General features: G+C 46.1%; 3 protein-coding genes across 4 annotated transcripts in view; all 3 read right to left on the bottom strand.

The window, feature by feature from the left end:
• Positions 1 to 1,385: 1,385 nt before the first annotated feature.
• LOC135238277 (dual specificity tyrosine-phosphorylation-regulated kinase 4-like) lies at positions 1,386 to 7,426 on the bottom strand. Its single transcript, XM_064306056.1, has 6 exons — positions 4,396 to 7,426; positions 3,395 to 3,869; positions 2,771 to 2,952; positions 1,966 to 2,102; positions 1,658 to 1,798; positions 1,386 to 1,563 (listed from the first exon to the last, which is right to left on the bottom strand). The coding sequence occupies exons 2-6, from the start codon at positions 3,432 to 3,434 to the stop codon at positions 1,419 to 1,421; spliced, it is 645 nt and encodes a 214-aa protein (XP_064162126.1). The 5' UTR covers positions 3,435 to 3,869; positions 4,396 to 7,426; the 3' UTR covers positions 1,386 to 1,418.
• Positions 7,427 to 7,570: 144 nt separating this feature from the next.
• Positions 7,571 to 17,161, bottom strand: LOC135238276 (proliferation-associated protein 2G4). The gene is made up of 13 exons (XM_064306055.1): positions 16,966 to 17,161; positions 15,093 to 15,221; positions 14,616 to 14,721; positions 14,232 to 14,301; positions 13,627 to 13,719; positions 13,315 to 13,378; positions 13,122 to 13,200; positions 12,600 to 12,678; positions 12,378 to 12,511; positions 12,128 to 12,222; positions 10,338 to 10,465; positions 9,990 to 10,043; positions 7,571 to 9,740 (listed from the first exon to the last, which is right to left on the bottom strand). Exons 1-13 carry the CDS (start codon positions 17,048 to 17,050, stop codon positions 9,678 to 9,680), a joined length of 1,179 nt encoding a protein of 392 aa, XP_064162125.1. The 5' UTR covers positions 17,051 to 17,161; the 3' UTR covers positions 7,571 to 9,677.
• A 3,136-nt stretch (positions 17,162 to 20,297) lies between these two features.
• LOC135237602 (receptor tyrosine-protein kinase erbB-3-like) overlaps positions 20,298 to 25,199 on the bottom strand; it is a 32,536-nt gene continuing 27,634 nt past the window's right edge. For both annotated transcript variants that reach the window (XM_064304896.1, XM_064304897.1), the window contains 7 exons: positions 24,755 to 24,830; positions 24,360 to 24,506; positions 24,077 to 24,183; positions 23,243 to 23,425; positions 22,752 to 22,829; positions 22,051 to 22,312; positions 20,298 to 21,649 (listed from right to left, as the gene is read on the bottom strand). In XM_064304896.1, coding sequence (XP_064160966.1) covers positions 20,832 to 21,649; positions 22,051 to 22,312; positions 22,752 to 22,829; positions 23,243 to 23,425; positions 24,077 to 24,183; positions 24,360 to 24,506; positions 24,755 to 24,830 — 1,671 coding nt within the window. In that variant the 3' untranslated portion in view covers positions 20,298 to 20,831. The remainder of the gene's footprint in view (positions 21,650 to 22,050; positions 22,313 to 22,751; positions 22,830 to 23,242; positions 23,426 to 24,076; positions 24,184 to 24,359; positions 24,507 to 24,754; positions 24,831 to 25,199) is intronic.

Genomic DNA, 25,199 nt, shown 5'->3' with positions numbered 1-25,199 from the left:
TTTTCCATTTTGTAAACTGTCCATTATGTAAATGGATAATTTTGCATTCATACAATATTTCTATGTATCTAAACACAAAATTAGGAGAACGCAAGATTTTCATAACTTTCAATTTTTGTGTAAAGTTCTCACCAAAAAATACCTTCCTTCTGGGTGCCATCTGAATAATGTCATCTGGGGGCATTCCCAGCACCTGGAACAGAGTGTGATAATGTATCACGCCTTAGCACACTGCTAGAAAAGCAGAACAGGCAGGTACAGCCACTGTGTGTCAGAAAAAAGGCCCAAGTTAACGTTTGGGTCAACAAACAGACCTTTCAATGAATCTGCGCTGCCTGTAATGGCCACTGAGTGCTTCTCCTGATGTCACCCAGGAAAGCAAACACACATTTGAGTATGGAATCTAATGAACCACTGATAAAGTTTGAGAGAACAGCACTTGGTGGCTATTAAACAGGCACTATCGTACAAGGGTGAGCAGTGAAGAGAGTGTATGCAGTGCTGCTGGTACCTCCATGATGCAGGAGAGCTGATCTGCCTCATTGGTCCCAGAGAACAGTGGGTTGCCAGTGTAGAGCTCAGCCAGGATACAGCCCAGACTCCACATATCAATGGCTGTGCCAAAGGGAAGGCCTAGGATCACTTCTGGGGCACGGTAGAACCGTGTCTGGACATAGGTGTACCCTGAAGACACACCAAAAGCAGAGAGAGAGAAATTGATAAAGCATGAGAGAGAAAAATGATAAAGAAGGGAGAAGGAGGGAGAAAGTGATAGCAAAAGAGAGAAAGCAAAAAACAGAAATGCAATGCACTCAATGCACTCAACATGCACTGTGTGTCACTGTGCAGGACAAGAGGACGATGCCTACCTTTCTGGTGCTCGTAGAAGCTGCACCCAAAGTCGGCCACCTTGATGTTTCCATGTCTTTTCTCTGACAGAAGGATGTTCTCCTTTAACAGGAAAAGGAAGAGTTGATAGAATAATTAACTTTTTTGTTGTATACATATATGAACAATATGTTTTTTCATAATAGTTGTTTTCAACACAGTTTTAACATTGTATGCATTTCATAATTTTCTTGGGTTAATGAACAGTGATGAATTTTATTTTGCACTCTTACAAAGTAATTCATAATATGTGTACCTAACACACTCTAGAAAGGGGTTCCAAACCCTGGCCCTGGAGAGCTACAGGCCCTGTAGATTGTTTCTTTCATCTTTAACCATTTCAGATGCATGGACCAGCTATGATGAGGTAATCGCAATCAAATCAATTGATTTCATGTAAGTTCAAAGAACAAAAACCAGCACATGTTGTGACTCTCTGGGATCAGGGCTGGGGACTGCTCTAAATGAAAAAATCCCAATCTATTACAGAACCTTACACTGTTAGTGCCCTTCCAGTCTACTACAGGACATCATACCGGCTTGAGGTCACAGTGGATAATTTTTTTCCTGTGGAGCATCTGCAGGCTGGTGACCAGCGCGGCAGCATAGTGATGTGTCTGGGACAAGGTGAAACCATGGAAGTTGTTGTTCCTGATCAGCCTGTACAGGTCCATTCTATATAAAGACAGAGGGTAAATTTTTCTACGCATATGGAACTGCTCAGATCTTCTCATACTGTATCTCCACACTCCTCCGCAGAAGCACTCACCCCTGGAGCTCGAAGACAATGCAGATATGGTTCCGGAAGTTCATGTGTTCCTTCATGTGGATAACGTTGTAGCAGTTCTCGCTGTCTTCCTTCCGGACCACATCCAGGATCTCCAGTTCCCTGAGGGCCATGCGGCTGGCACTGCAAGCAGACACAACAATGGAACGTGAAGAACCACTCAATACCCAAACAAGTAAGCTCAAAACCATTATATTCCACTAGCTTTTAGCCTTCTGGTCCATTATGACCCTCTAGTGTACAGCCTTCTGCTATTCAGAAAGATCTTTTTTAGGGAACATCCTCATCACCTCTTCTGGTTGTGGATAATTTTCAGGGCCACCAGCTCTTTGGTCTTGTGGTCCAGGCATTTCAGAACCAGGCCAAAAGATCCTTGCCCAAGCTTTTCCAGAATCTCGTAGCGGTAGGAAATGTGGTCACGCAGTACCTGAATAAACACAATGTCATGAGAAATTTGTCCTGTGAAGCCTATCTTTCCACCCAGATAACCATGTTTATTGAAACACTCTTGTGTCTCTTATGTTTGATAAAATTTCTATTAAGGTGGATGTGAGACCAACTTTTTTTCTGTCAGCAATATAAGGCTGTAGGACTTTAAAATGTTGGGTGATGTTGGGTTGATGTTTTCATACCATTCCTTGTATTGCACGGCCAGTTCATAAAGGCAATCCCTGTAGTTGCCTTGGATGTAAAGCTCAATCCAAAAGGAAATCACTGATTGACGCCATGATGCCAACTAACGTATCATGACAAAAGTTAAAGTCAATGCAGCCAAACACAGGTTATCATTCAGTTAAAATGTTGGGTCCATGTTTTCAGAGCAATGTTCTATGTTCTATATTATTAATGTCAAGATGAAAAGCAGGTCAAAGTATGCCAATGCATTCCATTGTATTTGTCATGTCATGTCAGTCCTTCAAGAACAAGAACATGCATGTTTTATTTTCAGCCTTTTAGGCAGTTATACTGTGGACCATATACTGATCCAGTGACTTTGTTTTGAAGCTGGCATTGTGGTTGCATGAACAGGCATGTGAAACAGATCCAGCCACAAAGACCCTGCAGTGTCATTATGCATCCTTCAGTGAGCATTACCGGGATATAGATGCACTTCGCATCATCATAGACGGAGCTGGTTTCCTCAGAGTTCTCAGGCATGTCTTTGGCATCCCCCCTTTTCCTCTCAGCGCCCAGGCCCAGGTACCAAATCTGAGGGAAGTCCAGGATCTCCTTCTGCTCCAAGCTGGTCAAGTTCTCAAGGAAGTGCTTCATAGCAACTGCCAGGGGAGCGGGAGTGGGGGGGGGGATCTCCTTACATCGTTTACAACAAACATGCTCATTTCCATAACATTACAAATAATGTTAACAAACATAATCCTCACTTCCACTGACAGTTGATGAGTTCTACTCATCTCACACAGGAGGTAGTTGTGGTACATGGACTCTGTACTGTGACACTGGTGAGGCAGAGGACCTCTGAATTCCCACTGCTCTTACTGCCGTATGGCTGATATGTACACCTCTGATACCAGGTTAATTCTCACGCCCGCCCACCCCCATGCCCAGAAACATCCACGCTACTAATCCAGCAATCTACTCATTTGTAATAGCTGTTCTTACTACTGCACACGATGCCCCGTTACTGGGTGCATAACCCCCCCTCCCCCCCCCCCCCCAACACACACACAGTTCTCCTCCCAGGCTCTCACCCAAATATACCTTCTGGTGACATGGGCAGTGTCAGCCGCCTCCAGGCCATTTTTGGCTTGTTGGAGACACTCTTTGCCTCCTCCTGTGTGGGCCTCAAAGGGATGCTGACCTTTGACTTCTCTTTCTGTCAGGTTAAAGGGTCAAGAGGTCAGCTATAGAGGGACTTCAGTCCTCTCACTGGCGGTCTACTCAGAGAATTGCTCAGAACTCTATCCAGGTCTGTTTAAACAATGGGCATAAGATGCCTGCACACAGTGATCACTGTGCCCACAGTGTTAAGGGCACCCCTATGAAAGGGGAACTCTGGTCTCGCCTGGTCTGTCTGGATGCCACACTCTACCACTTTCTTCCTGACGTCAGGCATGATGCTGCACTTGAGGGAGAGGAGCTTTGGGTTGTTCAGCATCGCCACCACCTGCCTGGCTGTTACCTGCCTGCCGGGCACCTGCACTTGGGCCGCAGTGCCCACATTCACACCATTGGCCTGGTCACACGAAGAGAAGAAGAAAGATTATGACAAAGGAGAAGAAGAAGAAAAATGGATGCAGGATGAAATGAGACAAGAGAAGACAGGAGATGATATAAAATGCATTTTGGGTGTGGGTAGGATCTGTATCTTGCCAGATCCTACCATATCTCTGCTGCGCAAAGCCAACTTTTTTTGTAGCTACCTGGGGAGCATGCTAACTTGCGAAAATTTCCTGAATAAACATATATTATCCATCTAATGTAATAGCAGTAGAAAGTAGTTGATAAACAACATTAATTTCAAATGTTAATACATTGCACTTAATCAAAAGAAGATTAAAATTCAGGATATCTTCCATAGCAAAATAAAACAATAAAAAATAAAACCCTGCCAACATGCTTCTGAGAACAGAAAAATAATTAGCCCAGAGGTTACAGGGAAAAAGCTTGTCAATATGGCAATGATCAGGCTTTGTTAAAATGGTTTGTAGGATTTGTTTGCTGGACAGAAAGAACCACAGAATTGAGAGCGTTCCTGTTACCTGGTCAGCCTGTTTGGTTTTCTCCACCTTCTTCCTCCCAACTTCGGACTGGGCACTGCACCTGAGGGGGTGGAGCTTAGCATTGTTGAACATGGGCGTCACCTGCCTGACCGGTACTCGCATCTGTGTGGTGCCCGTGGCCACATTCATCTTCTACAGGAAGAGGAGGGACAAGAGGCAAGGTGGGACAGAAACACCAGAGAAATCAAAGGGTGATTATCTAAACAGGGTTAGAGTAGGAGCGGCTACAGTCCGTATCACTGCCCCATGACCTGCTGGCGTGGACATGGGGGTGGAGTTACGGTGACCCAGACCCACTATAACAGGTCCCCAGTTCTAACAGGCTTGTGTGGCAAACACAGTGGCGCAGTTTAGCGTGCAGCGAAGAGCCAGCGCCGATTTCACCTGACGCATCTGGTGCCTGTTCTCCATGGCCTTCTTGATGATCTCGGACTGCAGGCTGTACGCTGGGGAGCGGAGCTTAGTGCACTGCATCGCCACACAGGCCTGCTTGACCAGAGACTGCATCTGGGACACGGTTCCCGTGCTCCCGTCAAACTTTCACCAGGAAGGATGAGGAAGGAGAATGAGAGGACAGGAACGAAGTAGAGATTATAGGAGAGATGTGCAGCCAGCTGGGATGGGATATTTAAATGGGATGTGCATCATTACATTCTGTTTAGCACCAATGCAGTTGTGTGAATGAGTCCCCAAATTATATCCTGGTCCTGAAGTCTGTCGAGCCGTGTAAGGTGTGCGGGTGGAGCCAGGAAGAGGCACACACACTTGAACAGGTGACAGGTGATGAACACTTACCATTTTCTCACATTTGTTACAGTCATCCTTATCCTCAATGACCTTGTTCTCCATTTCTGCTTTTCTGTTAAAATAATGCATGCAGACAAAACAGTCTGCAATTCATTATTTATGTATCTTTATTGATAATGAAATTAATTAAATGAAATTAATAATGAAATTGAATCTCCAAATCAAGCATTGAAGTAATTACCTGAGAAAATAACCACTCGTCCTCCAAGGTAATTTGTGTGCATGTATGCAACCTCATTTATGAGAACAGACTAATTACTGTGCTATATGTTTAATTAACTGTAAAGATGAACTCCCCTTGAAAATAAAATAGTTCAGCAGCAATACAATTTAGGTATAAAAGTTAAAAACAACAATTGCATAAACTACATAAAGAGCAACCTGCAAGTACTGCAGGAATGCAGTTTGTTCACCCTAACGGGTGCAACGTCAGTTATGCTTACCACCTCTTAACTAAACTGGGGAGTTCATGGCTGGTATACTGGTTCTGCTAACGAACTGACGAAGACTGACGGATTTGATCTCTCGACTCGTTGCTCCATCACATTGGCCGATATGACATTAATTATGACGTCACAATAAAATTCACACAACAGCGCCAGCAAACTGAAGAACGGTGCAATGTAAAAAGGAGGCTTTTTTTTAAACCACACGGATTCTTGAAATGCCAGCTTGGTTTGACGTGTAGGCCACCTTTACTTCGAAATCTACCTATCATTGGGATTAAACGACAGTTTTAACGTTTACATTGTACTTAGCCATGTATTGATACTATCCTATAGTATAATTTGTTTACGCCGGATCTTTGACATCATTGTTGACTGTGAAAGTCTCAGCACTCCCAATAAAAACATTTGATTAATGTTGACCCAGTCCCCACCCTTAATATATTTATTTATTTTTACAAAAACCAACGAAAGCTTTTGAACTCCTACCTATTTTGTCAAACCTGCATTTATTGTACGCCGCTTTGGATAAAAAGCGTCTGCCAGATAAATGTAATGGAAACGTAACATTTACAGTAGGCCCATTAAATTTTTCTTATTTCAGAGTCGAATCGAGACCTGTGATACTGTATATGTCGACTTAAAGCGTTCGCGATGTTGGTCCGCCAAAAAAAAAAAAGAAGAAAAGAGCAGCTTGAAAGAAAATGCAATAAGGTGAAAACAGGTGTCTGAAGGTAGGCTATTGATACCCCCCAGAATCAGCTCAAAACGTTTTTATGATTGAACAATGTTCCCTTTAATCCAGCCCATGTTTTTAAAGAAATTGCTTTTGAAATATAGGTCGTGACTCAGGGGTACTCAGCAAAAGATGCAAGTAAATTGATTAGTATAATGCGTGCTACGCAGAAATTATTATAGCATACTTATAACTTAAAGGCCGGTGGTTGCTATTTTCGCGTATGTTTAAGTACATGTAGTTTATGGTTCCAAATATGAAGTATGTTGTACAATATCAGTCTTACTACACAGAATTAGTTGGGTGCTAGATACATGTTGCTTCTTTCAATTGTAAGTACAAATTCAACAACTGAAGTAACAGTAAAACATTATAGATATGATCTGACATTTAGTAATATGCTTTATCCTTGTAGGCATCGAGAGAGTGCCCATTTTATCTGTCTATTGTACATTGATCTTGTACAAGATATAGAAATGAGGCACCTTATGAAATGCAAAAAAAATATATATGAAAGCAATAGTGGCAATTAAAGCTGCCAGCAGCGGTGCCCCGTGGCCTGCTCTCTGAGACCAAACAGCGCCGGGCATGATAAGCATTTGAACAGGAAATCTCTGGGGGAAAAAAAACTAGGAAGCCAGTTTTACGCGTAATAACCCGAGGAGGTTTTGCCACGACAGTACGATCTCACTGTACATCGTTACGCTAAAAGAAACGTTTTCACTCTTCAATACATCATAGTGAAACAAAGTTTCTTGTGTTCATACACAAGATTCAAATTTAGCATTTTCATTTAGTTGTCATAGCACCACCATTTGGTCAATTAGGTCCAACACAAGCTTGCAATACAGGAAGCGATTTTGAGTAACTCCATGGATTTTATAAGCATATTAAAAACATGGTGGAAAGAAAGGAAAATAAATTTACTACTAGTACTACTAATAATAATAATTAGAGGCAGGGTTGTGAAGGAAATACACTGGAAGACCACTCACTTTTCATACACGACTTACATACACCCACAGTGCAGTCAAAAAACATGCAAATATACGCTAATAACTAACCACACAAACCTCAGCCAATGGCTCCCCATTGCTACCACACATCATTCGCTTAATGTTTGTAAAGGTTAGGCAAAGTAAAACACACAAACACGTACAAAATATAGGTTTGGTATTATTATAAAGTTTATTTCAATTATTTTTTTCCGTTTTCAGCAAAGAACAAAAACGAACAAAAACAAGGGACAGGCCGTTTTCTTCCTCCACCCAAAAATTCCGGCACACTGTCTCTGAGCCTCTTTTTCAAAAACAGTGTGTCTGACCCAAAGGCGAATGTATGTCAGGATAACACTACCCCCTCAAAAAGCGACAAGTGAATGCGTGTTCGTTTTACCGGGACATTTAACGGCTTCTTGCTCCAAGTTACAGTACAATTTGAAACCCGGAAATTACGACGGTAGCTCCGGCACCCACGGAGTAAGCGTAGGGGTGATCAGCTGTCACTGCAGGACACTGCGTCTACCTCCACAGGACCTTCAAACGGCGTTGCTAAATTCTTCATTTTGGGTTTGCGGTCTTTTTTTGCCTTTAATTAAAGCGTATGCTCGCAGCGGCTGAATGTCACAGATCTTTAACGTTTAAGTAAAGGGTAGGAGGTTCCCCCTGGTGTTGTGGGACAGTGCAAAAGCAATGCTCACTGCTCTAACAAGCTACTGATGGTGTGAACCCAAATTCCAAAAGTGACGTCACCGTTCGCAACAAGGGAGAAACATTCATCCTTTTCTCAGACTCCTTACCCACATTCTGATCTGCACACAATTAACAAATTCCTTAATACCAAAAAAAAAGAAAAAAGAAAAATAAGGGGTCCTGAACAGCAGTTTGCTACTTCAACAACAGGTAACAAGCGACCAGCTGCAGCCAATCGCATTCCCTGGTCACTGGCATGTCGACTCGCCACCCGAGTTGTAAATGAGGGATGAAACATTGTGATGACAATCTGGCGACCCGAATCAAATCTGGCAACCAAGTCCATCTGTCTCGCTGAACTGCGGGGGGGGGAGTGCTTTTGGAGGTGTGGCTGCAGAAGTCTAAAGTGAGCCCAAGTTCATGATGGAGAAAAGGAAGGTAATTAGCACACGCCAGCCTAGACGAACCAAAAGGAGCGGAAGACAAGCGTTCCCAAAAACAAATGGGTGTCAGTTAAGAATCACACTGGAGGGGGGGAGGGGTGTGCAACCTGACTACAGTGAGGTATACCCTTTAGGAAATAAAGAAAAAAAAACTAGGGGGGAATGTAATACCCGCGTAGTTTTCCAAATTCATAGGGACTCAAAATGGGCGCCTTTTCCGCAAGGTATGTTAAAAGTTAGACTCTCAAGAAAGCAAATGACTGCCCTAGGAAGGGAGGCAGGGTGGGATGGCAGTAGCGGGACACGCCCATTCTGTGGTTTACTTTGCCCTAACAGGGTGTATGTGTGTGTGTGTGTGTGTGCGTGTGTGTAGGTATGCGTGTGTGCGAGATAGCTGTGTCCTTCTCCACGGACAGAGAGTGGATCCTACCGGCGTTCTCTCTCCAACTGCTCTGTGGGAATGTCGTTTGCCTGCCTAAACCTCCGAACTCATTTCAGCCTCTGACAGAAGAGAGAGGAACTGGCCACTTTGCTCAGCTAAAATGGTTCCAACCGGCTGCTGGCAATTTAAAGAATAAATTCAGACAGGTACGAATTTTACATGTGAGCATTTGCAGGAATACTTGGTCAACAGAATTCAAACTAGTTTTTCAGTCATTCAGTAGTCCTCGAAGCATGCTCTGGATCCTAATGCTCAGTGTGTTGATTGTCCACACCACACTGCTGCAAACTACTACAGTGTAGGATAACTGATGCGACTTTGACCGATCGCATCATTTTTGAGACGCTGGGACAAACTGAGGAGTGGAGTAGCAATGAAATTCAGCTACAAATCATGGCCAAAAGTGCAAAGGATTCCCGTTCAAAGAGGTGGCCAGGTTAGCCGAAAGATTCAGATCTCAAGGGCTCTTTTCAGCCAAAAAAAAACAAAACAAAAACAAAAAAAAAAGCCCTTTCCAGTTAATGTCCAGTTTTAAATTTGGGGCAGTAAGCGCTAGTGGGGACCGGAATTAACAGGCTTTGCCGTGGGGCCGACAAGATTTTGTCTGAAGGGTTTCTGTTCTTTGGGGTGTTTGCGGTGCGTGTGTGTGTGCGCGTGTGCGTGCGTGTGTGTGTGTGTGTGTGTGTGGGGGGGGGCCTATTCCGCTGCCTCGTTCTCCTCCACCGGCTGACCTGTGGCGTTCTCTGCATTCTTGGAAGCCTGAGAAAAGATAAATAGGATGGAGAGGTTTGGAGGAGGGTCGATGGGGGTGGCATGGGGGGAGAGAACAAGGTACAGGGGGGTTTTAAAAGCCATGCCACCCTTCAGTTGCATGCCCAAACACAGGGTATAGAACCATGAGAAAACCATAAACCTACCGCTTTTCCTTTACTCTGCCTTAAATTGTTTTCAACAACGAAAGTTTTCCAAGAGGGTAAAAAAAAACTAAGTAGAACCGAGATCACATACCTTCTTTTTCTTCTTCTTCTGAGTCTTGCGGCTGGCAGAGCTCTGTAGCAGGGCCTGGGGGGGAGGGAAGGGTCGGGATGTTTAAAACGGTGCACCAGCCCTCTCACAAGGGAAGCGCCCGTGGGCTTTATCGCACCTGGCACAAGACAAGACCTGACGGATCCCTACCCAGGACACAAAGCTATTCGAAGCACCACCGAAACGCACCCCCCCCGCCCTCAAACCTCAGCTCCTGAGCCTGATCCCATAATTCCACATCTGTGCGGATGTTTGCGTTCCTCCTCCTAAACACACCCCGCTTCCTGGGTACCCACAATCCCTCAGCGGCGCTGGCGTGCCGGCCCTCACCTTCAGCTCCGCGTCCTGCACCTGGTGCTCGGACTTGTACAGCTCCGGCTCCAGGGGCCCGCTGGTGATCCTCAAGGGGCCGTTGGCCATCAGGAGGACCGTGAACTTGAACTGCGCCACAAACTCACCTGGGGAAACGCAAAAAAAAGCCACAAGGCGTTACGTTCACACCGAAAAATTACAAGCAAAGCAAGGCAGGTTTTCGCTCAAGTGTGCTAGACGATGATTTATTGTGTTGTAAGGATTTCTTCATTGCTTCATTTGAGGAACAAACAGCGACACATTAGCACAGCCGAATATGTCGCCGCACAATTCTGATTATGACTGGAGGGACACGGGCAGATTAAAAAGACTAGCTTGGATGGCAAATAACAGTGTACCCCACAAGCCAAATAGGGCCTGGAGAGTAATAGCCAGCAACACACCAAAACAGCACACTGACTTATATCTAAATAAATAAAATACACCTTAAAGACAGTCCTTGATATTTGGTTGTCGTAGTATCCCTGGTGTCCATGCACAGGGAAAGAATATTCAATTTTGCCACAATGAATCAGCCTAAGAGACCTTGTCACGACTCCACTTCGAAGGCACGGCAACCAGAGATAAAAAAAATAGAGCAGGCCATCAAAATGTTTGCCAGTGATTGGATTAATGAAATCATGCAGCGCATCTCCAAGTTGCCGGGTTCCTCAAGCACAAGATTTGGCATTTGAAACTAAAATAAACCCATAAATACGTATAAATACTTTCTGTGAAAAGTACAAAGCGCGGTCTGTGGAAGCCTTCTTCAGCTGTAGTCTGACAGAAATCGGATGTCTGGCTTTATTGCATTTCTATAATTTAACCCGTGCTGTCGATGTTCACGCCGAGGATGCATCAGCCCCTGGGAGAGAAGTCCCAGTACACGGACTAATTAAGCAGCGACTCCGCACACTGCAGCACCTGACCCCCCTTCCATGTGTCAGACAAGGTGACCTTCTCCTGAGAAAAAAGGTCACCTTTAATAATAAAACTGACGGTGGCCGAAACAGGCATTCGCCTCGTTGCCCAATAACAGGCAAACTGAGAGACATTGGACCAGTCTGAATAAACAGCTGACTCAAGCACCCCAGTCTGGACCGTCTCCGGTGATACTTGGGCCTGCACGAAAGGGAGCAAGGCAGTCATGTGACCGTACGAGTCAGTGGTTCCCCCCCCCAAGTCTGGATATTTCAGGCGGAAGCGTGCCTGCACACCTGAAGCGGGGAATGAACAGTCCAATATGCCGCACTCCACCTCCACACCTGCACTTTTATGATGTCATAGGTCAGTGGTTCCCAATGCCGTTCCGGGAGATCTACTGTCCAGTAGGTTTTCACTCCAACCCTAATAAAGCGCACAACATTCAACAGCTAGAGATTTCATCAAGCTGCTCATTAGTAGAATCAGGTGTGCCAAATTAGGGTTGAAATGAAAACCTGCAGGATGGTAGATCCCCGGGAACAGGGTTGAGAACCACTGTTACATGTGAATCAAATAAAAACAATGAAATGATTTGTGTATCGAAACGCCTGGTCCGCAGTCAGCATCTGCCTGGTTTCAGCCAGGAAGCTGGCCTGCGGTACGGCTTGCTAACGCCCACGGTGAGCCGACCGTGGGCGCCGCGTTCCAGTAACGGCCTCCCGCGCTAACCTCAACTGCGATTCACAGGGTGACGAGGAGCAGGTTTAATGAAGAGAGAGAGAGAGAGAGAGAGAGAGAGAGAGAGAGAGAGAGAGCAGAGTACACTCCCACGCATGCACACTCACCCTCCTTCTCGTGCAGGACGTTGAAGGGCTGCAGCAGCTCGTGCTTGGCGCACTCCACCACGCCCAGCCGGGCCTTGGCTTCATCCTCGAACGCCCTGAGGAGACGACCGGCAGCGAATGAGGGGAACGGGGCCAAAACGAGATGACAAGCAAGACGAGCGGCGGCTGAAACATTATCCGCGGCGCGGTTTCGGGGGGGGAAAACGCGCGTGTGGACGGGGCGGGAAACGAAGCCAGACGCGCCGGGTACCTCAGAGTGAAGGGCATGGTGTCGAAGCGCCTCTCTACTTCGCTGAAGAAGGAGCGGGACGTCTTCATCTTCAGCCCGTACTGTTTGCTGGGGTCCCGCTTGTAGATGGTGGTCCTCTGGCCGGCGTCCCGTGCCTGGGGGGGGAGGGGGGGGGGGAGGTTAGCATTCGGCGCGGCGGGTGAGACGCCAGCCCGAGGTCCTGACTCGCTGTGGCTCTCTCACCTTCCCTTCTCCGGTACTGATCAGCACGTCCACCGCGTAGACCTCGTGTACCTCGAACTCCGCCGTCTCGTGGTCCTTTCTGGGGAGGCACACGGAACGTCAGCCAATCACAGAGAAAGATATAGTGCCCAGTTTTTTCAGCTGGACTTTTTATACACCTTTTATACACTTTTTTTTGTGCAGTTACAAAATGTAGATGCTTGTATCATTTCCAAAATTTCAACATAGAAAATGAGCGACATATTTGAATCCTGTGTATGATTTCAGTTATATTTTTTTAATATAGTGGACATTATAACCCTGGCAGCATGAACCATTAATTGGTGGTGGGTGAGATGAGTTGAGTTCCCACTTATCATTGTTTTTTGCACTTTGAGTGTTCGGAAAAGTGCTATATAAATGCAAAGAATGATGCATTCATTTTAAAGTGGCTTGCGTGTCATATGTATGCTGCTGTTTGTTCCTCCTCATGTAGGTCAATGTAAAAGCATGTATACGGAGCTGAAGCACAGGCCTGCTTACTTTTGCTGCTCGGTTGGATTCTGAATGATGGTCTTCTCTCCATCGATGACGTGCTGCTTCAGCTGGTGGGACAGCATACCTGAAACGCACACAGGGAGGCTGTTACCAATGCACAAAACCGGGCAAACGCACAGAGGAGATACGGACTCAGACAGGAAGTAGGTGTGAGAGGGGTGGGGCTATCGCTAATCACCTTCGATGGCCGTGCATTTGAACGACTGGGCGATCGTGTTCCACGCCTTGGTCACCTGCGTGTTCTGAAGGAGGGACAAAGGAACAGAACAAATTAGACCACTCGTAAAAAATCTGGCAGTTTTACAGAAATCTCCAGTCAAAGCTGCTTTGTTTCTACAATACAGCTGATAAGCACAGCAGGTGGGATAATGGATGCCAGAGCTGTAGTACAAATGAAGGTCAGGGGCCATGAAAGACACTTCAAAGGCACCCGGCTCAGCCTGACGACCTGAACTCCTTCACCACTCTCCCCCTCAGCTCCGCCCCTTACCTGGTTGCCAGGTTTGACCAGGCGAAGGGCGGCCTCTGCGCACAGGTGGGCGGCCTTGATGACATCAGCCTTCCGGCCCGTCACAGGTGCCTCCTGCCGACAGGAGAAAGGAGGGATTTAGAAACAGAAAGATGAGCAGCCAATCAGCACGACAATTCTTCAGTGGTCAAAGAAACACACTGTATGAACAGAAGAGTAGAGTGGAGATGATCAGCCCCCAGGAGAAACTGGACCGGAACCACAGGGTCAACAATTCTCTTCCGTACAGAATGCTGAAGACCAAAACAAGGCAGGAGATGCCATTACCAGATGGTTCCTGACTGAATAAATGTGAATACAGGATATACACATGCGTGCATGCATATACAGACAGGCATGTACACTGTCGTCATCACGCCTGTCAAGTAGGGTGATGTCATTGGTAATGGGACCGGGTCCAGAACATTATGACTCAGAGGCCTGGCCTTTTGGGGATGTGGTGATGTCACTGCACCGTGGATCAGTAAACCAAGGTTTGGTTCCCACATCTGGTAACTAAGCTCCTTTCCTACTGTAAAACCGCCTCCTTGTCACAATAGCGCTCTAAGCCGGCTACTAGTAGCTACCTTAGTCGCTCCGATGACGAAGCTGTGAGCCACGTTAGCGATGAAGCCGTCCACGTGCACCCCAAGATCACTGCAGGTGGGAAGGGCAAGAGAGAACATTTAACTACGTTACTAGTGCAGGTGCATTAGTCCTGAAATTCCTGCAGCTAAATATGAATGATCATTTTGGACCTCATTCTACCTAGACAGGAACCTGAGAAAACCACACCTTCGGGAATTCTAAGAGGTCAGATGCAGGTTGAATAAGGGATATGGACAAAAAAGCCATAAAACTAAAATGTACACAACAGTAAAACACCACAGGCAAGTAATGCCAACACATCCACAGACAAAAGCAAACTAATCCGACTCTATATTCACACTAAGGGGAATAAGGGTGCCTACATTTTGACCAGGTCTCCTTCCTTGAGTGTGTAGTCAGGGTCACTCTTCAGAGGGGAGAAGTGGCACACGCAGTTGTTGACCGAGACGCTGGTGGGGAAGGCGATGCCTAGAAAAGACAAAAGGAAGCTCACCCCCCGCCCTTAACATCTGTACGACTGCAAAACCAGCCCCCCAACTCTCTACTCTGTGTGTTCTGAACCGTACAAGTCACTCTGTAACCCCAGGAAACAGTTGCTAAGCAACTGGTATTGTAACTCAAAAGACTGTAGGTCTAATTCCAAGGTGGGGCGCTGCCATTGTACCTGTGTCCAAAGTATTTAACCCCAGTGACTTCAGCGGTAAGCTATATACTGATAACCTGAAAAGAACTAGAAGCGCAGTTGTGTATGTTGCTCTGAATAAGGGTAAATGAGTGTAGCCTTGTGCTTTGCAACTGAATGTAATGTTGTGGCTGGGATTTAACACCCTGCCCCTCACCTTTCTTCATTTCTTTCTCCTTCTTGAAGATCTTTCCGGTCTCCACCATGATGAGGGAGTCTCCTTTCTCGCAGAGGGACAGCACGGACACCCCCACCTTGGCTGCCTCCACCACTGCCCGCAAGGCCTCTGACGGGACAGGAACATAAACAAGAACAATTTAATGGGGGGGGGGGGGGCAGGCAACAGATAAAAAGGAAGCAATCACACCCATGGTAATGTGAGGTGACAAAACCAAAACTGCAAAGTGACACAAATTACTAGATTTAACTAATGTAAATGGCAGTCTGTAATATGTGAAGTGGTAACCAGGATCAAGAAAGAAGTTGTACCTGCAAAACTTAATTTGCCAATTACACCATAAATTGGCTGATGCCAATTGGTGGGAGAGTTACTTTTAACAGGAACAACAAATCAATATATAATTGTTGCTACAAGAGGGGAATCAATGGGACAGACAACCATGAGGTCACAGCTGATGAGACTAACTGGAAATAGCTTGAAGCCGAAAATCACAATGGGTATGACGTCATAAATACAACCACAACGAGGGCCCTGTCAGCGTTTTGGGAAACCTAACCTATCTGGGTGCAAGAAAAAAAGTACAAAACAACAATCAAGCTAGCTTAACAACAAAGCAACGGTGACCCACTTTGTTAAAATAGGCTTTTGTCAGAAGACAGCTGTTCGAGCTAAAACGTTCGTCGGCAAACTAGCTTGAAAGTAACGATATCGGCTGTACCTTGCAGGCAACATATCACAGCTGTGTTTCAGCCAATGTAGAGATGCCAAGCAACTCAGCGTGAGTCTACATGTGGAGTGACAGAAACGTGGACAGATTTGATTGCTATTTTGAGGCCTTTGACCCAAGTGAACCCAAGTATGAAAGATTACTGGCAACGCAAGTCAAGGGATACTGCAGTTAACGAGCTGTTTTTAAGCTTTAAAGTAGTTGCAGATAGCAAGTAATTTTTTAAAGATGGGTAGTCATTATTTCGTCCGCAGTAGCTAGGAACATGCAAAGACTGATGTCTAGAGGCAGCTGATTAGCCAAACTTAGGACACGTTTCTATGTTTCTGAGACGTGTAATATCCATCCATCCAGTCATGTGCAGTATTGCTTATTTAGAAAGCTACCTTGTGGGTCAGGATAACCTTAACTAGATACCACCAAAATATGCTACAGCGCGTCTCCTTCGTAGGAGATGCACTTAAATCCCTTTCAAGTTCAAGCTATCAAATTAGCTAGCCACGCTATTAGTATAAAAGGCTCGCACAGTGGCAATGACGCTCAGATCCAATTTATGTACTTTTATTGTAACGTTACAAGTGCTATTAACATATCACAGGGTAGCTTCCGTATAGCTAGCTAACATTAGATGACAAGAAGGGCAACGGCTAGATGGCCAGAAAGCCAGTCTAAGTTCAGTCTAACGTGCCGGTTATACGCGTAGTTAGCTTGTGAGCCGACCCGAAAGTTTCAATGAGGCAACAGATGCCTATTGTTAGCAACATAACTAACGTTAACACTTAGCTAGCACGCAAGTCTATGCTTTCCCCACGAGGAATTTGTTACTTGACCGCTGAAACTAGATGTCATTATTTCGTCAAGAAACCACCTTAGGAAGTGAGTCGATTTAAACTGACAAGCAATAGCCTGCTACCGTTATAGACCATAGCCACACGTGTAGCTAGATACTAGGCCTTGCATGTTCCCTCTCTCTGCACGCTCAGCTACGCGCTTTCGCTCGTGCCATGGCACATGGCCGCGACTGCACTACTACAGGCAGGTGCCCTGGATAGCGGTGACGTTACAGCGGCCGGACACAAAGAGCCCCACTATATCCCGGACAAAATCAACAGGACCACTTACGGTTAGCAATGTCACCCCCCATTTTGTACTTGGTCACCACCAAGTCTTCGGCGATGGTCTGCTCTTGCTGCTCGTCGTCAGACATCTTGCCCAGCAGCTCCGTATCAACTTTCCGCCGATGTGTCAGCAGCGAGGTCCGTCACACAAACAGGCTCGAATCCGCTGCTCCAGCCCGGCCTCCTCCTGCCCGGAAGCTCCTCCCATCGCGTACATACGTAAGGACGTGCGCGCAACCACAAATAACCGCCAAAACTTCGCAGAGTATCTGGCCACTGTGAATCTGCACCCTGGTTGTATTTTTTAACAGACCGTGGCATATTAATAAATCGCGGTCTTCGCCGCCCGTTCACTGTCGGATAGGCTTATGCACAGAATATTTTATGAATTCGTGCGAAAGATTCACTGAGCCATTTTGAAAATGAATGCTGCAATATATAGGTTGAGTACATTCTCATATTTTATGACGTGGTACATTTGCTGTAAAGATCTTGACATTTAGAACATCTGCTATTTTCCTAATGTTAGAAAGGACAAAAAAAACTCCATTGTGCTTCTGTAGGTGGTTCTGCAGCCTACATTTCTTGTTGCAAAACAAAATTTGACATCCAAATGGATACAAATTAAGCAATATCACACAAGGCCACAGGCCGAGGATTATATTAGCCTATTATAGCCTCCACCAATACAAACTACTTCCAAATCCAGATTTGGGTGCAGTCGCCTATATTGGCAGAGGCGATATGCTTTACCTGCAGTATTCCCTGTTCAGATGCAGGTTGTGGTTATGCAAGATCATAGACCAAAGTGAACCAAAACTAAGTCCCCCCATTTACTTACATTACTGGTACAGTTTTTTAAAGCACCTTTTACTTTATACTTTTTAAAACAATGCGCTGTTAATTTCCCCAAAGCAGTCTAACCTGCATATCTTTAGATTGTGGGAGGAGGCAAGGTTATCCAGAGGAATCCCATACAGACATAATGTGTGAACTCCACACTGAAAGGCTCAAACTGGGATTTGAACCCTAGATCGTCTTGCAGTGAGGCAACAGTGCTATCCACTGCACCACCACAAATTGTGAACATGCATGTTGCTCAGCAAAGAAGCCAACAATTGCCTGAAACTTAAATGTAGCATATTAGCAAGTACTTGTAGTTTGTCAAAATGTAAATGGAACGTTAGGAGACCCCTTACTCCTCACAAGTACTATGGGATCTTTAAGGTGTGAGATAACAAGTATGTGATCAGAATGTTCTTAACTGAATGTTCTAATGCTGATGTAACAATCACTACTGGTAATTGAAGGCAACAGTGTTCTAGAACACTGACTTCTTTCTCTCTTGTACACATAGAAAATGTACACAAATAGCCACACATTCACACTCCCTATATTGCTGACATACATATATAAAGTCTCTCTCCCACTCTCTCTCTCTCTCTCTCCCTCCCTCCCTCCCTCTTGTTCTCCTAGTCCCACAAATACGGTTTTTATAGGAACTGCTTACTCTCAGAGAACACAGTCCTGAAAATGGTTTAAAGAAATTACACCTGAATGAACCCCAAACATCTTAAACATTGTCCTCAGGACAGACAAGACCAATGTGGACTTGTTTGGCTATAATACACAATAGCATGTTTGCCGAAAACCAAATATCACCACAAGAACCTCATGACAACTGTGACGATTTTGAGCTGTTTTGTAGCCACTGGACCTGGACACTTCACAATCATTGAGTCCACCACAAATTCCTCTTCATGCCAGTGTATTGTAGAGGACAATGGGAGACCATACACTACATGGCCAAACGTTTGTGGACACCCCTTCTAATTTGTGGGTTCAGCTACTTCAGCCACACCCATTGCTAACAGGTGCATAAAATCAAGCATACAGCCCTGCAATCTCCATAGACAAACATTGGCAGTAGAATGGGTCGTACTGAAGAGCTCAGTGACTTTCAATGGGGCACTGTCATAGGACGCCACCTTTCCAACAAGTCAGTTTGCCAAATTTCTGCCCTGCTAGAGCTACCCCAGTCAACTATAAATGCTGTTATTGAGAAATGGAAACGTCAAGGAGCAACAAAGCGTCTGCTAAATGAATGTAATGTAACATGAACTCAGCTGCGAAGCAGTAGGCCACACAAGCTCACAAAATGGGACCATTGAGTGCTGAAGCGCAGACTATGGAAAAATTGTCTGTCCTTGGTTGCAACACTCACTACAGAGTTCCAGACTGCCTCTGGAAGCAACGACAGTCCTAGAATTCTTTGTCACCAGCATCATGTAATGGGTTTCCATGGCCTAGAAGCTGGACACAAGCCTAAGATCACCATGCACACTACCAAGCATTGGCTGGAGTGGTATAAAGCACACCGCCGTTGGACTCTGGACCAGTGCATTCTCTGGAGGGATGAATCATGCTTCACTATCTGGCAGTCTGATGGACGAATCTGGGTTTGGCGATTGCCAGGAGAATGCTACCTGCCTGAATGCATACTGCCAACTGTAAAGTTTGGGGCTGTTTTTTATGTTTTGAGCTAGGCCTCCTTAGTTCCAGTGAAGAGAAATCTTAAGAGTTAGAGTTAACTTTATTAGTCATGTTTAAAAACATGAAATTTGTCTTGGTGCACAAACAGGGAAACAGACAGAAACAACATCATACAAGATCATACATCAGCAACAACATCATATATAACATGAAACATAGTCATATCACCGACATGTAGAACATAAAATACGCTACAGCATACAATGACATTCTAGACATTGTGTGCTTCCAACTGTGGCAACCGTTTGGGGAAGGCCCTTTCCTGTTTCCGCATGACAATGCCCCACTGCACAAAGCAAAGTCCATAAAGAAATGGCTGTATGGAGTGGAAGAACTTGACTGGTCTGCACAGAGCCTGACCTCAACCCAACTGAACACCTTTGGGATGAATTTGGGCAACTGCGAGCAAGCATTATCGCTCAACATAAGTGCCCGACCTCATCAATGCTCTTGTGGCTGAATGGAAAGCCTTCCCAGAAGAGTGGAGGCTGTCATAGCAGCAAAGAGGGGACAGACTCCATGTTAATGTCCATGGTTTTGGAAAGAGATGTTCAACACAAAGCACATAAGGGTGTCATGTTCGAGTGTCCACATACTTTTGGCCATGTAGCGTATATCCAATAGCTAAAGCTTGGCTGAAAACAAGATTGGCTTGAAACTAGGAGTTATCCCATGAATTAAAAACCAGCATCTCGATCATACCATACATATTAGTAAAATATTAGTGGTGAAAGAAATGACAGTTTGCCTGATACCTTATAACAAAGAATGTACAAAAGCAAATCGGAATATTTGAAGAAATTTATTTCGTATAAAAAAACTTCACTCATGGTACATAAAAAAACAGAATAGGAAAAAGAGAAAACACAAAACATGTAGACTTTACCTGGTGAGAAAGCTCAGCTTATCTACTGGCCATTTTAGCTTTCACCGCCACAACATTTGCATTTTACTTGCAAGCCCTACCAAAACTCCCTCCCCTTTGTTATAGTACACTTCATTAAGACACACTAGAACACCAACACATTGTGTGGATGAAACCGTGTAAATAGTGGAAATATGAAACAAACGCCGAGGAACGGTTTTTGACGACCACGCTGCCGTCATCCGGCGGACTTCGCCGTTCGCGTTCCCTCGTACCGGGTGAACTTCTCCTTGACCGTCCTTCATTGACTCCAGTGGGAGCGCTCAAACTTTTCCTGAGCTACGAACGCTCCGTTCGCCTACCTGACCAAACAATAAAAAATATTTAAAAGCGGCGAGCCGGGCGGGCCGCTCGTCCGGAAGATGCGGCGGGGGACGAAACGTTTCGTGGCGCTACGTGCGCACGGCGTCCGCTTTGAGGAACAGCCTGCTATGCCAGTAGTCGGGGTTGTCGAAGGAGCGGTCCCCCGACTCCCCCGCCCCGGCGTGCAGTTTCAGGTACCCCCCCGCCGACGAGCGGCGGGCCCCCTCGGACGCGGCCGCCGCCCCGCCGTCCCCGCCGCACGCCGCCAAGTTCTCGTACTCGCCGCGGTCCCCTCCCCCAGGGGGCGCCACGAGCGAGTCCATCTCCTCGTACTCGTAGACCTCCCCCTCCACGGCCCCGCCCCCTGCCCTGCCCCCGGGTCCCTGCACCCTTAGCCCCCCCCTGCCTTTCAGCGTGGACCTCAGCCTGGGCTGCTTGTTCACGTAGTGATAGTCTTCATTGTCTTGTTGCTCGTTTGCCCCTTCCTCCTCTTCCTCGTCCGCCTCCGCCTCCCTCTCCCTCTCCGCCGAAGCCGCTCCCCTGGTTTCGACGTCCCTCTTGGAGCCGGCGCTCCCGGTCCTGCTCCCGCCGCTGCAGATGTCCATGTACTCGTACTCCACGGGCTCGGACTCCCGGCTCTGCCTGCGCCCGTCCTCTCCGCTCTCGTCGTCCGTCGTCGAGGACAGGCTGTTGCCGTTGCTGTCTAACGTCACCGCCCTCCTAGCCGGGAGACTCGCTCTGGGTGGCACGATGGCCCTGCAGTCTGTATAGAGGGACTGCCCGTGGCCCTCCGCCCTGTCTCTGTCTTTGGGCAGCTCAGAGGGCCTCCTGGGAGAGGGCAGCAGACACGTCTGTTTGTTCATGTACTCGTAGTCCTCAGAGGGAGAGTCCTGCTCCTCCACTGAGCCTGGCGAGGGACAGCGAATAAAAGGGGTGAGATTTAATATTTAATATTCCCAAACTGTGTTTCATTTCCCTCAATTATTGATGCTTGGCAAAGTATTTCCACAGTCCACCCTGTGTGTTTGAAACCGGATAAAGCCATTCCCTGGATAGGTAAAGGAATGAATAAAAAAATAATAATATAACTAATAAAATAATAACTGAACATGTAAAATTTAAATGCATTAATAATTTTAATATGCTATAACTACAGTTCAATAGCTCTCACTAGGAACATCCAAAGCAAAATCCTAAATATAACAAGTGGTTTTTGTATATATGTGAATACTCTATATTTGTCATTACTGTCGCACGCATACACACACACGCGCATGCGCACACACACACACACACACACACACAGACCTTTCTCCAGGCTGTCGGCCGCCCCTGGCAGCACATATTCGTTCTGGTCCTCCTCCCCTTCAGTCTGAGGGGAGGGCGTCTCAGAGGGGCTGGAGGCACTGATTCGCTGGGAGAGGTAAGCGCTGTCCTCCCTGAACCGCCTACTATGCATGCTGCCAGCCAATGAGAAGTCCTCCATCTCAAACTCCAGGACTGTGCCTCGGCCCTCCGAGCACTCGGACGCCGTCCGTGCCGAATTCAGCCGGGAGCGGGGGAACCGCGTCTGGGGGTCAATTTCGTGTCAGAGAGATTCCGTTAAGGCCTCTGCCAAATGCACTCGAATGGGACCATTGAAAAAGCCACACGTATTTAATTAACACAAGAATTATCATACTTAATGTGTTATAAACACAATCAGCATGTATAAGATGTATAATCATATTAGTACATATTATATGTACATGTTATATGCAAAAACATGTTTGTAGGCTTAATGTAGCCACCGGGCAAGACCGATGCTCATAGTTAATACCTAGCTTGCCAAAAGATTGAGCTACAGTTACCTTACGTAGATAGATACGGTTTGGGATTGTCAACTAAACGGTTGACCTGTAACATAATGCTGGCTGAAACTTAGGACAAATCAGATTGTGGGAAGACAAACACATAGGCTGTAACTTCCTTTTCCAGGTTCTTCAGAGGGAGATATCATTGGGCCTCACCTGTCTAGAGTACTCTCCTGGGCCAGGTGTCATAGGCAGGTACCCGGCCGGGCCTGACAGAGCCTGAGAGGAAGAGAACTAGAGAGAGAGGGGGGCACCGTAAGTCCACTTTCACACCCCAAAAGGGTCAGAAGTAAGCATGACATAAGCAGAATTACAGCCTGGAAGTACTTTCAGTTGAACAGATTCCGATAGATAGCGTACTGCCATCTTTTAAAATAGGACATTAAAAATGAAGCTGCACTAAGAAGCTTACTATATGTTAAAGATAAATGCCAGTTATATATATTAGTCAAAGAGAAACGCAGCACAATCTAAAAGTATAATTTTCAATTACAGTATGTGTTAAAATTCATAAATGCAATTTAATATTTTACAAATTGCGCACTAAGACCATTAGCATATTTCCCTGCTGGCATTAATAACATATAATAACCTATAATGTGTATATTTTTCTATAATATTCAAGCACGTGCGATGACAAGGCTCACCCGGTAGGAGTCCTGCCGGGGGCGATTTTGGCTCCGGTTTCGAGGCAGGTAAAGGGAGTCCACGGAGTCCATGCCGTCGGTCAGGTCCTCCTCGTCCTGGTCGTCTAGCTGCGTCTCCAAATCAGCCAGCTCCTCCCCCCGCTGAGCCTCATCCAGGGCAGCCTCTGGTTGGCTGCTGTCCACCTGTGACGGGAGGAGGGCGGGCCAAACAAGCCTTCAATCAAACACTGTGCATTTGCTCACCTTGAACAAGCCTTATAATGTAACTACATAACATATCATGAAGATCGGAGCAGGCGACTCAGCCCAACAATGCTCACCGGTTTCCTACCACTAAAGTGTACGTAGCGTTAGGTTACCTACAACTAGATACCTAGCGCCTCATAAACTTAACCCAATTTAACTTTTTCTGCCATTTTGAAATGGCTAATTATTTTTGTAGACTGTATTTTCATCACTGCAACCTCTATGAATTTGGGAGGGCACAGACGAACTGAAGCTTTCTTCTGAAATATGCGCCAATCACTTCTTTTCAATCCACAGACCAGCAACTGAGCAGCCCAGCCACTGTGTCAGAGCAGTACTCCTCACGAGCAATGAGACACGGCCGTGGCACCAGCTGAATAAGTCCCTCCCAGGGTCAGGCAATGCTAAATCACACGCCACTCAGCAGACTAGAGCTGCCAGTCACAGTCAGCACTGACACGGTCTGTGCCTGATACCAGACCATGGGGCTCATGGACACACTTCAGCAGGGTCCTAACAGGATGAGTCACATGACCGCCTCCACCGCCACTGCCCTTTACGAACTGGCCTCAGAGCGACCCGACTCACCTCCCTGGTCTTTATTACTAGGTAGCGGGGCGGGTCCCTCGCCATCCGGGTGAACTCGCTGGCCAGCTCCTTGAAGGTGGGCCGGACGTTCTCGTCAATCATCCAGCCTGCCAATCAAGAGGAAGTCATTGAGTTCAAAGGCCAACCGTTTTTATTCATGTAAACCACAATATGTATAGACACAACATAGGTATGTTAGTATGTACAGCCTGTGCTGAGAGTATGTGTGAGAGAGAGAGAGATGGAGGAGAAAGGGGAGAAGGAGGTTGTGAGAGAGGCTCACATTTCACCATGACCATGTAGACATCAATGGTGCAGATCTGCGGTTGGGACAGACGCTCCCCCTTCTCTAGCAAGTCCGGCACTTCCTGGGGTCTCATGGCTGTGTAGGGCTCTGCCCCGAATGACATCATCTCCCAAACTGTCACTCCTGTAGAGGGACATTACATTTCACTTAGTACGACATAAAGGAGCTACCTAACCAATGAGCGTTAAATAAATAAATACAGACATAAACAATCACACACACATACACGTTGTTTCTTACTCTCTTTCACACATAAAAAACATGAACACAAACTGACACACACTCACACCCTCTATATTGCTGACATACACATATACAGTCTCTCTCTCTGTCTCTCTCTCACACACACATACACACACACACACACTCACCATAACTCCAAACATCACTCTGATGTGTGTATCTGCGAAACAGAATGCTCTCGAGGGCCATCCACTTTATTGGGGTCTGATAATAAAAGCAATAGAGAAGTTAAATACTCCTAACAGTCCAACATGAAATGTTCTCCATCCACTATGGATCACACCAGGGTTTCCAAAACTCAGCCCTGAGGACCCCTTTGTTTACTGGTGCCTGTTCCACCTGAAATAGCCATTTCCGTCAACTAATTGGCTGTTAATTTAGCTTTAGTCTGTGAAGGGGCTTTAGTATGTGCACTTGATTGGTTGGCTGGTTGATTGACAGGTTAAATCACACCGTACTGATAAATGGTGAAAGTGCAGACACCTTGTTACTGATCAACCTGGCAGGAACAAATACTTTAAAAAATCAAATGGAAAGGAAACAGCAACATTTAACAGCAAATTTGCACTGACT

Source organism: Anguilla rostrata, chromosome 13 (genome assembly GCF_018555375.3).
Source record: "Anguilla rostrata isolate EN2019 chromosome 13, ASM1855537v3, whole genome shotgun sequence".
In the NCBI taxonomy this organism is placed as follows: Eukaryota; Metazoa; Chordata; class Actinopteri; order Anguilliformes; family Anguillidae; genus Anguilla; species Anguilla rostrata.
Note: the sequence above shows the minus strand (reverse complement) of the source record. Positions and strands in the feature narration are given on the sequence as shown.

Bases quoted from the DNA above. Each gene is read 5' to 3' on its own strand.
- LOC135238277 (XM_064306056.1), bottom strand. From the start codon at position 3,434: ATGGCCTGGAGGCGGCTGACACTGCCCATGTCACCAGAAG. The intron at 2,103-2,770 runs GTAATGCTCACT...GTGTTTATTCAG, and splicing joins CGAAGTGCATCTATATCCCG to GTACTGCGTGACCACATTTC. The intron at 1,799-1,965 runs GTGATGAGGATG...GTCTGCTTGCAG, and splicing joins ATTATCCACAACCAGAAGAG to TGCCAGCCGCATGGCCCTCA.
- LOC135238276 (XM_064306055.1), bottom strand. From the start codon at position 17,050: ATGTCTGACGACGAGCAGCAAGAGCAGACCATCGCCGAAGACTTGGTG. The intron at 13,379-13,626 runs GTAAGGGGCGGA...TCCCTCCTTCAG, and splicing joins TGGTCAAACCTGGCAACCAG to AACACGCAGGTGACCAAGGC. The intron at 12,512-12,599 runs GTGAGAGAGCCA...CTCCCCCCCCAG, and splicing joins TCAGTACCGGAGAAGGGAAG to GCACGGGACGCCGGCCAGAG.